The sequence below is a fragment of the Coturnix japonica genome, chromosome 1 (genome assembly GCF_001577835.2).
Source record: "Coturnix japonica isolate 7356 chromosome 1, Coturnix japonica 2.1, whole genome shotgun sequence".
NCBI classification, from domain to species: domain Eukaryota; kingdom Metazoa; phylum Chordata; class Aves; order Galliformes; family Phasianidae; genus Coturnix; species Coturnix japonica.
In genome coordinates this window covers 42,537,811-42,555,477 of record NC_029516.1, presented here as the reverse complement: position 1 = coordinate 42,555,477, position 17,667 = coordinate 42,537,811, and the positions used below count along the sequence as shown (strand labels likewise).

The 17,667-nt window shown below is 38.7% G+C and overlaps 1 protein-coding gene and 1 long non-coding RNA gene across 16 annotated transcripts in view; one reads left to right on the top strand and one right to left on the bottom strand.

The window, feature by feature from the left end:
* The window catches only part of ANKS1B (ankyrin repeat and sterile alpha motif domain containing 1B), a 393,719-nt gene extending 383,945 nt beyond the window's left edge, over positions 1-9,774 (top strand). For 12 of the 15 annotated variants that reach the window (XM_015858781.2, XM_015858799.2, XM_015858774.2 and 9 more), the window contains 2 exons: positions 6,475-6,642; positions 7,826-9,774. In XM_015858781.2, the coding sequence (XP_015714267.1) occupies positions 6,475-6,642; positions 7,826-7,936 (279 nt within the window). In that variant the 3' untranslated portion in view covers positions 7,937-9,774. The remainder of the gene's footprint in view (positions 1-6,474; positions 6,643-7,825) is intronic. The other 3 variants (XM_032444024.1, XM_032444026.1, XM_015858789.2) reach the window with 1 other exon arrangement.
* On the bottom strand, positions 949-6,468 carry LOC116653333. The gene is made up of 2 exons (XR_004306923.1): positions 5,889-6,468; positions 949-5,466 (listed from the first exon to the last, which is right to left on the bottom strand). It is a non-coding gene; the product is annotated as an uncharacterized LOC116653333 (long non-coding RNA).
* Positions 9,775-17,667: the final 7,893 nt, after the last annotated feature.

Genomic DNA, 17,667 nt, shown 5'->3' with positions numbered 1-17,667 from the left:
TTCCTTCATTTATGCTTCTCAAATGATGATGTAAAGCCCACCCGTGTCTCAAAAAATAATGAACATATATCAATTAATCAGTCTTATTGTCTTCAGCTAAATTTGTTGAAGTAGTAGCTCTAAGCTTTAGGACCCAGAAGGCTTAACATCCAAAATGTCTGTGGAATACTCACCTACTGCCATTTCAGCTAAGCACAACAGAAACTTAAAATTTCATGCAGTTGATATTGAAAATAAAAATTACTCAAGAAAAAGAAGATTTTAATATAGTATAATGTCTGAATTCTCAAAATGTGCTTACATAAATAGATTAAATTTGAAAAGAGAGATGTCTGAACAGAGACGTTTTATTTGTGACTGGGTAAGTCATCAGCATTGCAGAGAAACTAAATAATCGCTTGAAGGAAGGTAGGTTAAAAAGAATATTAACCTTTATGTTCAGTACTTTTGTTGTTTAACTTCTCTACTGACATTTTAGTGCCCAAGTGGAATAGAAAAAGATTTTAAATGGTATTAAAAATAGGCAAACTGTTGTCAACAAAATGTTATATTATATTAGTGATAAGTGAATCAACAGAGAGTAAACTGAGTGACATTTTTATTTCTACCAATCCATTTAAAGACTTCTTAGCAGTTTCAAAGTAATGCATTTTCATTTATAGGCCTAATGTTCAAGCACAAACACACAGCCAGGTATATCAGATAAAATTCATCTTCTCCCTGCTCAGCAAGGAAAGCATAGTGATCCAGCAGTAATTCTAACATTTTGCTCACTTCCTATACCTTAGGAGGAGTGTTTATTACCCCAACCACTATAAATGGCTAACTTAAGAAACTTTACTGTTTGTATTACTTTTCATGTGCTACGTAATCCTCAGTGGGGTATTACCTACTCAAATATTCTTTTTTTTTCTTCTTTTTTCTTTTTTTTTCCTTTTTTTTTTTTTGGGTACTGTTTTATTTCTCAGAATCTGATATTACTGATGGAAGTACAAAACTGTGAAAAAAAAAAAGTAAATATTTGCAACATAAGCATACAGTACATTCAATTTAAGTCTAGAACTTACAGAGGAGCCTGGTCTTCCAGTTTGCTAATAGATAGAGTCCTCTTCATTTTTCAAGGGATGGAAATCCAATCGTAATAAGAAAAATAAAGTTGAAAATGGTAAAATACGCAGTAAAGTGTGAAAAAGAAGCATCTTAAATCTTGTATAATATGGTAATATAATCACAGAATCACAGAATTGTAGGGGTTGGAAGGAACCTCCAGAGATCATTGAGTACAACCCCCCTTCAAAGCAGACCCCCTACATCAGGCAATAATATATATTATACATATATATATATATACACACACATAAATATACATATGTATAATATATGCACTGAGATGAAAATTAGGTCCTTTAGTTTAGGAAACAGTAAAGAACTCTTTTTTTGTTTTTGCAAATATGGAAGTTTTTCAGTCTAACAGCATGGTGACACAAGTATCACTGATGCGTATTATTTAAAAGTGACTCAACTTCTCAGAGTTAGGATGTTGTAATGAAAACTGGGAGTGACATCAGACTTGCTTAAGATATTTTGAAGTTTGGGAGTAGAAGAAAATGTATTGATCGATATTTTAAACTCACTTCACACATCCACTTGCAGAAACCAGAGTCAAAACCACCAATGAAGGATTTCTCTTTGGAGAAAGAAACTATGATAATAGTTCCTGCACCATAGTCCAGTTGAAGCATGGGAGACATCCAAAGAAATTTCAGTCAGACGTTCCTTCATTGTCCAACACACTGATGAAAAGAGGGCAAAAAGCATAAACAGGCACAACAGCTGCTCTAGTTCATGCCCAGGATAGACAGGGGTTCTGTGTAACCCAAGACTTCCCTTCTCTGAAGTCTTCTGTCCTTCATTGTGCAGACTTAATCTGGATAAGCACTGAAAACTGCTAGTACACATATTTTGCAGCAATGAAAAATACATGGCTTCAGGCCTCAAACTTCTGTTTATTGCCTTCTTCCAGTGGATTTGGGGACTGAAGATTTCTTTTGAAGTTGTTCTCTGCTCTCGTGACCATCCAGATACAATCAGAATAGTATCTGCACATCTTAAGAATGGAAAACTTTTTTCCTTTGCAGTACCCAACAACAGCATGCCCAGACTATACTCTCTGAGAGCATATTAGGCAGAATGTGGAAAGTCATTTTAATTTATCCTCACAGCCTTCTTGTGATGGAGCACTCAGCCACCACGAGCTTTCAGCTCATGAGCAAATGAGTCTCTCCTGTTGGTCTATCCTACATGCATGGCTTTTGCAAGAGTCTCAGAGGCACATTTGGGAGGCCTGTTTCCATGGCCATGTTGCATACAAAATATCTCTCTGTGCCACATTAGAAGAGAAGGATGAATTCAGAAGAGTATGCAACTGACCGTCACTTTAAATCCAGCATGAGAAAGATGCACGAATTTAAGTTGCAGGAGTGTCTGTTCATGAAAGCTGCATGCAGACCACAGCTGTTACAAGCAAATGCCAGCCATGTTCATTTCCTTGTAGCACTCTTGGCAAGTTGAGCCTTCTTGTCTTTGATTGAACAAAGACTGATGCACTAGGATGTGTACAAATACACGTCCTTTCTAGCTGTCCCAAAATGTAAATGTTTTCTGGTCTGGAAGGTAAAGCATATGAACAATCAACAGTGTAAATGTATGTGTGTGACAGTTCTTGACCTCAAAGAACCCCAGTTATTAATAAGTAACCTACCCTTCTGGTCAGGTTTCTATAGTAGGAATCTTCAACATCTGGCCATGAAGACTTCTTGACAACTAAGAACTGGGCAAATGATTTCATCTCAGGGGATGGAAATTTTGAACAGGGTTGGAATTATTCAGATTTTTCAACTTAAGATTCTGTGTTCTGTTTGATTTTGCCAGCTAAGATTTAAAGTTCAGTACTTTGCAAATGGTGTGTCCTAATTTACATTCTACACAGCAAATGTGGTATCGTCTCACCAATTATCTGCGGGATGTCAAAGGACACTTCTTCAGTAAACTCAGTCTAAAGATCAGATTTGACTGTGCTATTAGAAGAGAAAAAAGATTGTTACCTGAAAGCAGAAACCCATCAAATCTTCTTTAGATCCAAAATGCTGTTATAATAGGTCAAAACATTAGTTTCTACAATATATACATATGTATATTTACAAATATATAAAAGAATCCTTTGCCAGTGACATTTAAATCTTTTGTAGATCAAAAGACGGGACTTAACAATCTAGCTCTCATTCTCAAATTATCTCTGAAACCTCCATATGGCTTTATAGAAGCTTGAAAACACAGTGAAGAAGCAATGCCTACTGCAGCTTGTGCAGTAAAGAAAATAAGTCCAACAGTAACAAAACAATTAGCCATTGTAATTTGTTTGGCTGACTTAAAGCAGTTGAAGAATACCGACTCAGACTTGAACTAAGGAACTGAATTAACACATTGTGTTGCAAATAAGGCAATTGACCTCAGTTTTTCATATCAGAAAAATTGTTGCTTAGACGCATTAGCTTATCTTCCTTCTCTGTTGTGCAGCGCAAGGAACACGACTGTAGCAGCACTCAAAATCCCAATGGTACTGAAAACTTCCTTTCCAAGGAGCTTGTCAGGGTGCCATAAGGGTCAGTGTCTCCCATCATGACCACGGGGTCTATGACCTTGTTCTAAACATCTCTTGAAGAGACAGACCCACTTACTTCATTTTGTGTCATGCGTAAAAAAAAATCTCCTTCCATCAGAAGGCTTTCCACTATGGCTTTTGTGGTTTTTATCTTCCTCCTGAATCTCCAAGGAATTCCTTCTCTTTTCTCTCCAGTAACAGCCCATTGAAGAATATATAAAAACTCTGACTTTCATATTCCTCTCCCAGTACTACAGATGAGAAATTCCTCAAACCAAATTCATTTAGCTTTGGTGTCTTTTTTCTAAGCAAGATTCAGCAGATGTTGTGTTGGATTTGTTTTAATTTGTTTTGTTTCTCATTTTAAAAGGGACAAATTTAAAGCCCTCTAAGGCTTCGAAGAGAAGTGTACACTGCTTCTTCAAGGCCCTATCGCAGTGCACAATGTATGACATTTACACACAATGGTTCAGTTTATGTTTAGAATACTGAACAAAGCAATAAATGTTCTGTTTTATTTAAAGCATTTTGTGTATATACTAACCATTTAAACAGATTTTCACATGCTCCCGGAAGGGCTATTTTTTAACTTCACATTTTGCTCAAGAAAAGAAATCATAGTGGTTTCTCACAAGATACACGACCCAAACTAGATAGCCTATACATGGCAAACTCTGCTTTTCTCCACTCTCTTCTCAGGATTTTACATGCTGTCTCCCAAGGACCTTTTCACATACTTCCCTGGATTGTGCACTCTCTCAGTCCCACAGTATTACTGTCCACTTTTTTTCCAAGCCTTCATTACATGCTGTCAGTGTATTCATTTATCAGTGATAGTATCCAGTGTAGATAATCCCATGATGATATAGTACACTATCTAACTGTCATGACAGCAGATTAAGATGTCTTTAAAATAATATCCTTGTGCTGCTAATATGTGTACTCCATTTCAAATAATATTGTTCTGTGCATTTTTAACAATTATACTCAGCTGGTCTTAATTCCATAACTAGTGTTCTGCTAAAAGACAGAGCACTTTATAATGGTCTTTTTAGCCTTTCATTTCTGACTTCTCTGGCAAACTGTATCCTCAGCCTTTCTCAGTCCAGACCAGTTCCCTTAAATTAAAAGTGAGACAGTTTGGAGACTGCTGCCATCAGATCACGCAGAGGTTCTTATTTAGGATGCTGTGCAACTTTGGCAGGCTTGTTGCTGTTAATGTAGTCATCACAGCTGAGAGGATACCCCAGTGGAGGATTATAATTGTTTTCCCTCTGACCCAGCAAAGTCCAGAGTTGGCACCTTTTTATAAGAAGCTCTTATAATGAGCTAAATAGGCTGAAGTTAGCCTACATGTTCTTAGTATAGAGGTGTGATAACAGAGGGATGAAACTTCTTAATGACTGCAGCAAAACTGTAGTGTAAGGCATGAAATTAAATGCTTAGCCCTTTAGCTGTACTGAACCACTGAAGGGCAGATAGTGTGCATCTGTGTGCCTTGCACTGCTTTCTGCCTTATTTCAAACTCAACACTTAGCCTCAACTGGCTAAAAATGCACCTCATTTAAAATGTATACATCTGAAATAATATTAAAAGCCTGTGGGAGTTTTAAGGGCTCACCTAGTTTCAAAGTAATGCAGGATTGCATCCAGCTAGAGAGGATCAGGAAGGAAAGAGTAACTCCTGAATTACATCTAAGATGCATGACTTACGGTAAGGAAACCACAGGACATGAGAAGGAAAGCCTGAAGGCTGGTGTTTGTTCTGCAGGGGTCCAAGATGTTATTGGAAAGCTTGTAGGAGCCTAGAAATAAATATAACAAAACAAACCCACAAGCCTGACAAAATTGCCATAGGCTTTCAGTTGCAATTTGGATTATGGTCAAATTTGAAACTCACAGCTGCTTTATCTGATGTAAAACTTTACTGGAAAAAACAAACAAACAAATAAAAAAAACCACATTTGTACTGATCCCCCAGTTCCTCATTCGTGCTTTATTAAATTTTTCAACAGGTTTTCTTCCACATATCCTCTAAGAATTTAAAATATTCTAGGTATAACACTAAGTAGATCATGTTCTTTAGAACCTGACCTCTTTGGTAATACCTGCAAACTCCCCAGGCTTATGCTGACATTCCAGTTTAAGCTCAAACAGTTTTACTTTTAGAAAACAAAACCACAAGAAGGTTGTCTCTGCCTTTATACATCCCAAGTGTAGCACTTACCTTAACGCATACGTGGGTGCACTGCATCTGCATCTGCACCTTCAACATGGATGTCTTGTCCTTTGAGGAGGGTCACAGCAGATCTGAAGCTCTCACCTTTTCCCATGTCCTGGGTGATGGCACCGCATGGCATTGCAGCACACTCCAGGAAGCAGTAAGTCAGGTTGCGTGCCCTGGGGGCAGAGGAGAGATCAGCAGAGGAGGTCTGAAAGACAGCAAAATGGAATGTCAGATAAGTGCAGTAGTACCCATTGGGTGGGATCAAGAAGAGTGAAGGGTCAGGAATGAATACATTCGTTCTAAAAGGTGGCACCCACCCACACAACCCTTTTCTCATGTCTAGTGAGTCAATGTTTTCAAAGATTTGAAAAGCAATTGTTTTCACTACAGTAGATTACATTTAGATTGTCCTTAATTAATTAGAAATCAGTTGACTGATGTAAATATTGCAGAGACACAGGAAGTTATTTCCAGTGTGTTTTTAATTACTTCATTACAAATCCATTCTGTAGACAGCACTAACGCTTCTTTTATCTAACAACAACTCCACCTAATCCCAATTTTAAATGTTTTTGTTTTGTTCCAGAACTTAGCTTACGAAATCATTCTCACACTAGGACAAGCATTTGAGGTGGCCTATCAGCTTGCACTACAAGCGCGAAAAGGGGGCCATTCTTCAACCCTCCCTGAGAGCTTTGAAAACAAACCCTCCAAACCTATTCCAAAACCGCGTGTTAGTATTCGGAAGTCAGTGGTAAGTAGAATGGAGTGGTGCGTGAATAAAAACCAACATTCAGCTATACAGTAAGAGATGATATGCGTGTTGAAGTTGTGTCACCTCTGCCCAACCCTCAGTAGGGTTGAGTCACTGTATCACAGTCAGCCGTTTGGAACTACCGCTCATTTGGTGTTTCATCAATTTAAGAAATCAATTCAGTAGTGCTGGGGATCACAGCCAATGTATACATCCAAAACTGTTCAGTTCCAAGGAGTTTCCTGAGCTTGTGTCAAGAAATCAATCCGGAGCCAAACTTAAGCCACTGCATGTGCATATCGATAGCTCACAAATTTTGTTTGATTTAGGTAGGGCTGCCAAATGATTACACCTAATCAAATTACTAATCCAAGTCAATTTACAATGATCTTGTCACAGCAAGCAACTTCTTTTCTTACCTTATTGATTGATTTATTTATTTTTGATGCTCAGCAGAAATAGGTTTCAGAACCTGTTTCAGAACTGTATTTCAATACACCTTCTTAACATCTTTGGAATCTTGAATTCAAAAGAACTGTAGGTAATCTGAGCCTCCCTATCACTTTTATTAAAGGTGCCATCTTAGAGGGCATGGCAGACAGAGAAGTACTCTTTTATTGGTGTAATGTCCCAAAAATTGTGAAACTTTTTTTTAAATCAAGAGAGAATACAGACGTGGCATGATTTGATTGCATGCTGTATCATATTCCTTGGATATAAAGGGAGAGCCATCCTCTGTGATAGTTAATTCTAGGGTGAGTGGAAGAGGACATATACACATTAAAGTGTGCTTTTGGCCGTACACTTTTCAGTACATCGGCACAGATTCTTCATCCATAGACTTGTAAGAAAGAACATTTTTTGATGCCATCATCTGTCTCATTATTAAAACGACTCCGGAGCATCAAGTCTTGCTTTAAACATAGCATAACAGGCTTTGATGCTCTATAGCTTGGGGATAGACACAGCTCTGATCTAAACAGTAAAAAGAGGGCAGCCATCAGTAAGTAGATGGGAATGTAGACCCCCTGCACTGACATGCTTTAGGCATTAGAAGAGGACTTTGTTGATAAAGGGCTTGCTCTGTGTTCTGGGTTGTTGTTTTTTTGAAAGAAATATTATCTGCTTGAAATGCTGTGTGCAGAGATGGTAACCCGTCTGTATATTTGCATTTGTTTTAAAGCAGATAGATCCATCTGAGCAAAAGACTCTCGCGAATCTACCGTGGATTGTTGAACCCGGACAAGAAGCCAAAAGAGGCATTAATACCAAGTATGAAACTACCATTTTCTGATACAAAACTGTCCCCCTATTCCTTGTTGTGCCTTGCACTCCAAGCAGTCACAGCACAGCCTTTCCTTTATGGCAACGTTTCAACCCAGCAGAGAGGAAGACTGCACTGTATGCGTGGCCTTGTAACTAACAAAAAAGGCTGATAGTCATTTCTGGTGATGTTCTTCTTCCTGCAGCACTGACAGAAGAATGACACTATACGAAGACTTTTAAAATTACAGTCCACAAGAGGAGTGAGAAACATTATTTTTCACGCAGTTCTCCCTTGTGACTCTGCCACAGTGCTTTCTTTGATTTCTTCTTTTAGAATTCTACTTTTTAAAAAACAAAAGGTCTCTAAACTAACACTAATGCTGCCTACGAGTAGGATATTTGATTGGTTTTTTATTTAAATCTTGGCAGTTTTTAATTGAAATATAAACCAGAATTAATAAATAGAGTATTTGTGAAACCACTGAATTCATTAATATTTGCTGTGTTGAATAAAGAACTCATTAAAGTGACGAGAAATTAGGTACCCTGATTTCTGTGTGCGCTGGTTTTATATGTAATCATTGGTGTCCTTTGATCCTCTGCAGAAACAGGAGCCTCTTGAACTGTAACAAAGGATCAGAGTTTTATGAATGGTTAGAAGAAAGGTATTAATAATGCACAGAAAACGTTTATTAGATATTTTTATGGAAGAGAAGTACTATAGGAAAACATGAGAGTATTTATGGAAAGGAAGCCAGATTAATTATGACAAATGTTGTTTATTTTGAGGTTAATTAAACCATTGCTATCGCAGCATTATGAAAATTGTAGAAGGTGTAGCATCAGCGCACTGGATGTTCCATGCCACCAGTCTGAAATGGAAGCGGAATGGTCACTCTCCTACTCCACTTACATGCAAGTTTATGCAGTTTGGCATCGCTATAGCCATGAATTCTACTCGTATTTTTAAAAATAATCTCAGTGGTTCTAAAAAAATAAAAATAAAAAATAAAAATAAAACAAAAAAAAAAGTCAAAACTCTGGATTTTGCTATCGAGATTTCTGACACAAGAAAGCTTGTTTAGAAGAATGCTGGTGAAATTCTACCACAAAACATTTTCTAAGTAGAAATAACGAGAAAAAGAAAAAAATTCCAAAGTTATAAAATTGTTTTCATGGAACAAAGGATTTAAGCGTTTGCTTAATATTTGATTAAATAATATTTGCTTACATTTTTCTTTAAAGTGTTTTAATTTTTTTAACGTCTGTGGAGTATTTGTATAATACCATGATGTATATTTATGTAGAACTGAAATTATAACAGTACAAATATCACTATAGGAGAAAAAATGGCATTTTAACGTATATTGTTCTATCAAGTCAAATTGTGAATCATTTTGAAGTTCATGATAGAGATATTGATAAATCGTGTGGTTGTCTTAACGTTTTTTTTAATTCTTATTTCATATCCGGCTGAGGTTTTCAGTTAGAATCATCAGTTGGTGAATTCCAGAATTGGAAACGGGACTTGGTTTAAACCTGATAATTGTATATGGTTTAGTTAAACCTAATCATAGCGCCGAGTGATGACATAATTTTAATACAGTATTCAATTTACTTGAACAAAATAGTTCCTTGTACATATTTTGCCTCTTCACTGTTGATATGTACGTAGTCGACTGACGGTCAAAAACTAACACAAAAATATGGTACCAAAAGGAAAACTGTATAGGAGAACAGTAAATAGTAGCCTCACTGCAACAAAACTTATGTAAATATGCTTGGGCTTCCAGTTATAAATTTTGTAATTTTGTCATTTATTTATATCCTATAAAAGCACACAAAATAAAATGAAGTTGTACAGTCCCCATGCTTTGTGCATTGCTTTGTTCTTGCAGAAGGAAACAAAATGGGTTTGGTCGCAGCCATTGAGCAGCCCTCCCTTTCACCAGTTTCACTCAGCTTGGAGCTTATCCCACACAAACACAGGCATTGCTGTGGGGACAGTTTTGTTTTAGAATACAGACTTTGTTTACAGATGGTTAAATACTTTAAAGCCCTTAATTAGATGACTCTTCAGTGCGCTACTCAACTGCTGACTTTCTGTATTTAATCGCATGCTCTAAAGAACTGCACAGGGAGTTGCACTAAAACGGGCTCGCTTCAGGCTCCAGAAGTACAAAAGTGGCCAGTTTTCAGGCTACAAGCTGGGGCGCTGCTAATGCAGCTGAGTGACCCCAAAAATTAAAGGTGTAGCACAACTCCAGTCAGGCATAAGGAAAGTGAAGCAACAGGAGGGACTGGCAGCTTACAGGAGAAATTTGAGCCAGGTTCATCAAAGAGATGGCGAAGAGGTCAGGTGGCAGAGTGAGTGGCTGGAATCAATTGGGAGCAAGGATAAGGGGCAAAAGTGCCTGAGGGTGGCTAGAAAGACTGATGGAAGATGAAGGACGGGTAGGACAGAGAATGAGTGTAAAGAGGAAAGTTTGGGGACATGGCAAGTTAGTGTGCGACTGGAGACCTCGCAGCAGCAGACAGTGAGAGTGGAAGGACAGGTAAGAGTTTACAGGCATAAGATGCTTCTGTATTTGTGGAAACCTGGTGTTTTAGAAGGAACCATTTGCTACACTGACTGATCCTAGCATAAACCCAGTGGAAGCAAATCCATTGGATCTCCTCTGTAGCATGGAATAATGTTAGCATTTCTTTCCTTAGATCCATAGAGACTTCTCTGAATATAGGACACAGATCTGCAATAGCCCAAAGTAGTTACCGCTTGATCTTTAGTCCATTTTGGTGAAGGTAAGCAGCCAATTTCTTTTTTTAAGTCTGTAAAATGCTGGAATTTTATAGGAAATGAGAAAACAATGGTCAGTCTTAAAAGTGAAGGCATAGAAAAAGCCAGACACCTCCAAAAGATCAGAAAGTGAGGAAGATTGCTTTACTTGTTTGCTACTCAAGTAAAGAGGTAAGAAGGGCAGTCAAGGAGAGTACATGAAGAAACTGGAACGCTTGGCTGTCATGAAAACAGGAGTTAATTGCAACAACTGCCTTTGCTCTGAGGGTGGAGTGCTGTCGAAGATGAGAGGAGGTAGATTGCACTTGACATGAGGTGATAAAGAAACTGGAATCAAAGTGAGGTAAGTGTGAGTGACAAAGGAGTTTCATTAGCAGTGAGGTCTCTAAAATACAAGGCAAAAAGCTTCTGGGAACAGGAGGAACTCCTGAGGAAACAAGGGGGATATCGTGTTGTGGAGCTGGAAGATTTTCTGAAGGAAATGTTGCATTTGAGACTGGATGTAGTGACTACTCCAATCTGGCCTGGCATTTATTTAAAGCCAGATGAGCTACAGCTCACAACTGAGAGGAGGAGACACACATCTGGTTCTTCTGTTCTGACAGTGAGTGTGTGAGGGGCTGCTTCTCTTGCAGAATCCCAATGTTATACACAGCTTTCACTTTCAACTCTACATCTCATCATCGCCAACAGGTATGGCCATCAGATGGTGCCACTAAGTAGGTAATCAGGAGGTCATGAAAGAGGTGGCGTCAGTCCTTTTCCAGGGGGGGGAAAAATAGCATGCTAGACAACTAATAAGCTTTCATGTCCAGAGACGAAATGGTGTGTAGCTTCCATTCTAGATTAAAACAGTTTGTGTCATGTGCAGAACTCTCGTCTAATTTTGCCCTAGTTTTCTTTCAATATGTTCTATTCAGCTACCCGGCTTCACACTTTACTGGAGAATGATGTCTAAGATGCCATCAAGACAACAGTCAGAAATAGTAACTTCAACTGTCTCCAAGCTGCTGACTACAAGCTGAAAGAACAATTGGCTCTACACAAGAATTGAGTGACAGTGACAAGCGTGTAAGTGAAAGACACAGCACAGGGACCAGAGACAATATTTAAATGAGGGCATGTTTAAGGAAGAGGGATATCCATTATCTCATGTATAAAGACCAGCTGCTTTACAGCTCTTAGCCAGAGGTAAACATTGCCAAGGATTTTCATCTCACTGGAAAGCACAGGGGGAAATTGCTCAGGCTTCTGTTCTGCAGTGCTCTGAAGCCATTTAGTGCTCTGTAACTTCCTAAAGGTGAACCAGATTCTTTGCTAAATGAGCTCAGTTAATGTTCCTGGCCATGCTGCTATCCCGTCCACCCTTGAATACTTTAATTCTCACTAACTGGGATCTCATAACCCAAGCTGGTTGGAGGCTGATCAAAAGTTCAGCAACCTGAAACAAACAAGATTTGCTTGCAGCCAGTTTTCTCACTGGGATATTGTGTAAGTGCTGGAAGAGCTCCTTCCTGCTGACTAGACAACTGAATCGTGAGCGCAGCCCACCAAAATGCTGCAGTCTGACTTCAAGAGGCAGAAGAGGGAAACAAGAAAACTACATTTTTATCAGTCAGAACATCTGAACAAAAAAATGTTTTCTGCATAGGAAGAACTGAGGGCCTTCATCTATTTCTTCACATATAGAAAAAGTGCTAAGGACTTAGCATCATAAGCAAACCTCTTTAGAAGATGCGTCCTTTTGTCATTTTTTTAAGCATGACAATTCCTGCCTTCAGGTCTTTAGAACTGTTCAGGTTCTCTAGATCCCAACCCAAAGTCAAATTTCTTATAATATTAACTGCTTTTTAAAAAGGAAAAGATAATATTCCAGCACAACACTAAGGATGTTCAGTGACAGAGAGGACGTGTCCAAATTTCAAGTCAATGTATTTGTTATTGTCTCCTTTGAACGAGCATTAGGAAAATCAGAAAGTCAGAGTGGGACAGAGGAAATCACAAGTGTACTCCAACATGGAGAATACCCAAAGAACATTAACTTTATCCTATAGTGACACCAAGAGGAAAATGGAATAGACTACACTGATCTTTAAAATACATTAGATGCAGTGCAATCTTCATTCTTTTCCTATGTTTATTGGATAGTGATAATCATTAGGCTGCAGAATTAGGGGCGTGAGTACATCCTAAGCAGAAATATCCCATAAATATATAGTAGAAGCTAGTTGAGGCTAACACTACGTACTCCTTAATTTTATGTTGCAGAAAAGAATAATATTCTGTTATATGCTGTCTTGAATAATCAGTCATGTATTATATGAGCAGTTGTGCATTAGAATTAAGTGACTCTACTGAAACTTCCAGGTATCTGGAAATTATATATATGATTGGAGACTTATTTAAGAAGATCCTACATCAGTCACCATGGCATCTATCACAACCCTTGCACCTTGCTCAATTATACTGACATAAAGCTTAAAGCATCACCTCGGCCAAATGCCTTAATCTCAGGAAATTAAACTGATTGCATTTCAGCAAGAAGGAAGGGAAGAGACGGCTAAAATGCCATAATTATCCCCAGCCTCTGACATGGCAGGAGAGCTCTTCAGTGAGAAGTACCTAAGCAATTCCAGCTGGTAATGCACATGTTCTGTCCCCAGTGATACAGAAAAAGATGGGAAAAAATATCCTGCCAACCTGCCTTAGGGGAAACTGCTTCCCAGACAGAAGTCTTACACAAGGCAGTCTGCAAGGAAGCTACACTAGCAGAAGAAATAAAGATGGACAGCTGTTGCATCTGAAGGCACAGCTGAGCTGTATTCAATACTGCACTTCTTAAAGTGGCCATTCTCAAAGGAAAGTTTAAGGTTAAGAAATCAAATTGTAAACTACAAGAACTAAACTTTTCCTGATCCACAAATAATCAGTAGAAGCTCTGAGTCTTAGTAGTTTGTCACGGTCACTGTTCTAGCACAGACCACAGAGTCCTGATGTAAGAAACATTATTATCATATTGTCTCCAGCTCCTTTGTGCACCTATTTTTGGGTGAGATGTGCAAGACAGTAAGGATCTTAGCCTTATCATAATCCATAACATGAAAATCATGGAGAAGAGATGGGAGCACATAAGTATTGAGAAGAAAAAGGAATCAATTTCATCCTGAAATATAAGTAGCAGATCTTTATACGTGATGAATTGTTAATAAATCTCGTGGATTGCTTCCTTACATGAGTAAGGTCAGTTTTATTTCCACACCACCATTTTCACGGTGGCCTCAGTGGTGTTCTTGATTTCTTTGTGTACATCACAGGTATACCTCATTCATAACATAACAAGGAAAATATGCCACTGAACATCAAAAGACAGGCGCATGTTATTTTGTGATAGCTACTTATTCTTGCTGTTAGCCTTTTATCAGTTTATATCACCTGCAGCTATTATCATTAGGTATATCTAGAGCATAAGCAAAAATATTAATTATCATTGTAAGAATAAAACCTCCTATATTTTAAACCCCCCTAAAACATTTTCTACTAGTGCTGTAGAATAGTACCGCTTTTAAATCAAAGCATCGTGTGATGGGGAAACATATTTCCTGACGAAATCTAAACTTCATACATTGACATTGATGGGGTTAAAAAAACCAAAGCCCCACAAACAAAGCAATTAGACGTTTGCCAGTGACGCTCAACAAAAGTAATCTCTCATAAAACCACAACCATCACCAATACCTTGAAAAATTCTGTGACGTTCAGAGTAGATCCACTTTTTCATACAACCCTAAATCTGCCATTCCACTCTTCCACACTTTTACAGAGGACTGAATTCAGGTCAATATTTCCCTTGGCCTCCTCTATCAAACTCAAGAAATGTCACAACTCACAATCCTTTAGAAATTGCTCATTTTCTTCAAGACATGATGAGCTCTACTAGGAGTGCTACAAAGGGCCCTGTATCTCACCCATCTCAGGCATTCAGCTCTTTATCCTCAGGATTTGCTGACTTCAAATTCTTTAGCTCGAACAAATGTCTCCATGCCACCTGTTAATATTATAACTCTCCTGTTCCTGAGATTAAAATGACATAGGTTAGATACACCTTGGCATTTTATGCCAAAAATTTCCTCTCTCAAAAATATTATTTCACATGTGTTAAAAGGACTAAGCTGTTATTAAAGCATAGCTTTAACTCTAAATGAACTTTTCTTTACTTTGATTGCTGGCATTGCACTGCATGGTGCGCAAACCCAGATCATTTGGTGTTTAATTCATAGCTTTCATTTCAATATAATAAATATCTCCTAATATATTTGTTTCCATGCAGCTGCTGCACCTCTTCTAAAGGGATGTCCTGAAAGATTGCATCTCATTCTATGGGTTCATTGGATTTCTTTCCACAGCTGTGGAACCATGGCTCCTTGGACCTCTTTCAACAATTCCCAGCTCTAACACATCCTACATTACATCAGTGTTCACAGCAATACCAAAATTTGCTTTGTTGGAGAAATCCTGAATCTGTAACTCCGTGCTTGTGGGGATATGCTGTTACACAAGGAGTGTGCAAGATGAGTACAATCAGTGACACCTGGGAAACTGCTGATTTCTATGCCTTGCATTTGATTTCATAATCGTGTTATGTAATACAGATTTCATAAAGGTTTGCTTTTCAAGAACTTTGAAGCTGATCTGGAGCCAAGTGTGTGGGTGTGTTTCATCTCACTATAGTTGATTTAACTTGTAAAATGGAGACTTAACTTCCCCTCTCTATTTTCCCTCAATTACATAAACATTCCTGTGAACAAGTCAGTAAGAATTTATGACAGATCTAGAGCTGCCTGGTGATAATTTATGATCAATCTATGCTGGCCTGATTACCAAAATGATTGTTATATGGCTTCATTCATTTAACATTGCAAGAACCCCTCCAGCCCAAAGGACGAAGATATTCAACTGTTCTCAGAGCTCTTTTGGCTCCTACAACATGGGGTTTGTTACATGGAAATGAGCACAGGAAACTAATTTGTTCTGTAAAGAGCCAGGCCCCAAGAGGCCTAGTGAAACACTTTCAAGAGACTTCGGCTTTCTTATTGTAAGTAAGTGAGCACACACGCATCATTTAAACAGTCCAACTACCACATGGCTGAGCAGTATCCCACAAGTGTAACAGTAGGGGGTGATACAGGAAGCGCTGAAATTGTGATACAGGCAGAGTGAAAATCTTCTTTATCCTCAGTGGATCCTTTACATCTATAACCCTGACACACCCAGCTTAGGCCTTTACCAGATTTAGCCTTTAGAAGACAGGTATGCAGTGAGATAGACTGGGGGGGGGGGGGGGAAACAGAGGAAAGAAAAAGATAGATAGGAAAAGAACAAAGACAGCACACAGCATCATAGCTTTGTAAACGCTGAAAGAAATTGGTCAACCTTCTTCAGAGCTCATGCTGCAAACAAGCCTAGTCTCAGTTTAGCAGCATATTGCACATCAGCAGAGCCAGTGATTTATGTCCTATTCTTAGCTTGAAATAACAAAGTGAAATTGAGTGCAAAGATCATTTAAAGCGTTCCAAGCAGCTGGCACAGTCCCATTCCCCAAACACTGGAGCTCTGCTCTTGAAATTGCAACAGAAATAAAGTGTCTCCAGCCCTTAAAGGCCTCGTGCTTCCTCAGCACCGCCTATGACAGTGTACACACTCATGTCTTCAGAGGAGACAGGAGAAGGTAGAAGGAAAGATGTGAAAAAGCAGACCTGAGTGTGTGCTGGCAGGTAGTAATAACTAAAGCATCCCTCTTTCCAAATTGTGAAGATGAATACAAATACCACATTCATTTCCCAGCTAGTGTTACAGCGGCAGCGAAAAAGATAACCTTAATTCAACCCCTGGAAATTGTGAACAGTTCTGTAGGGGTCACATATAGCAAGGAATACGGTTCCATGAAAAGAAATGGATGATCTGTGAAGATAAAAAAAAAAATAGCATAGTGACCAGCAACTGCTAATTATTGTAACACTTACACCAATTCTATTTTAAGGCACCCTGGTCAGATCTGTCATTATCTTAATGCTTTGAGCTCCACATTGGGTGCCAAAATGACTGTTGTGGTGAAACCCAGTCAACTGCCCAAAGCTTTACAGCCTTCCATGTGGTGTCAGTGTTATGAAACAACCCTGTGTCTCATTCAGGCACTGTCCTGGCTACCCCCCTTCCCCACACCATCATGGCGGCTACTCTGCTCCACTGAAAGGCCCAGCCCTGAGTGGGATCCCATTACCCAGCAACAGCCAAACTTTGGTGTGCTACTAACACTGCTTCGACCGAAACCAAGCCAGGTACTATGACTAATTCAATGTGTCAGACTGCTTATTCAGCTTCGCTTTCTATTAAAGCCTACAAAAGCATCATCTCCTTTAAAACACCTCAGGAGAACAGAGACGAGGACATGCACTGCCGTAGCTAGATACAATTGGACCCCCTATAGAAACTTTGCAGTCCTCCCAGTGTTTTGTAATAGGGAGTGTAAATGCATCATTTCCTAGGAGACACACAATAATTTAGGGGCAGAGAGTGTTCCTCTGCTGACAGCAGGATTCTATTCCCTGCTGAAATATTTTAAATTAAATATTTTAAATTAAAGACTCTGTTGCCTTGGTTGACCCCTGTCTTAAAAGCTTTTTATTATTTTATTTTTTTTTTTTAACTTTTTCCAGCAAATCATATCTTATTTCTGGTTCTTCAGGCTTTCTCATCACTAATCTCTCCTTCCACTGCAGCCACGAAGTCTTAGTAGTCAACACCATCTATTTGCACATGAATACAGATACCCTGATTCTCTGAACACCACCTTCTATGAAACACAGCTTCCTGAGTTGCAGCAACAAGCACAATGCTCCTGTGCTGCCATCCTTCCAGAATAATTTAAGAATGCATTATTTAGCCCATATGCTTCTAAGATTCTG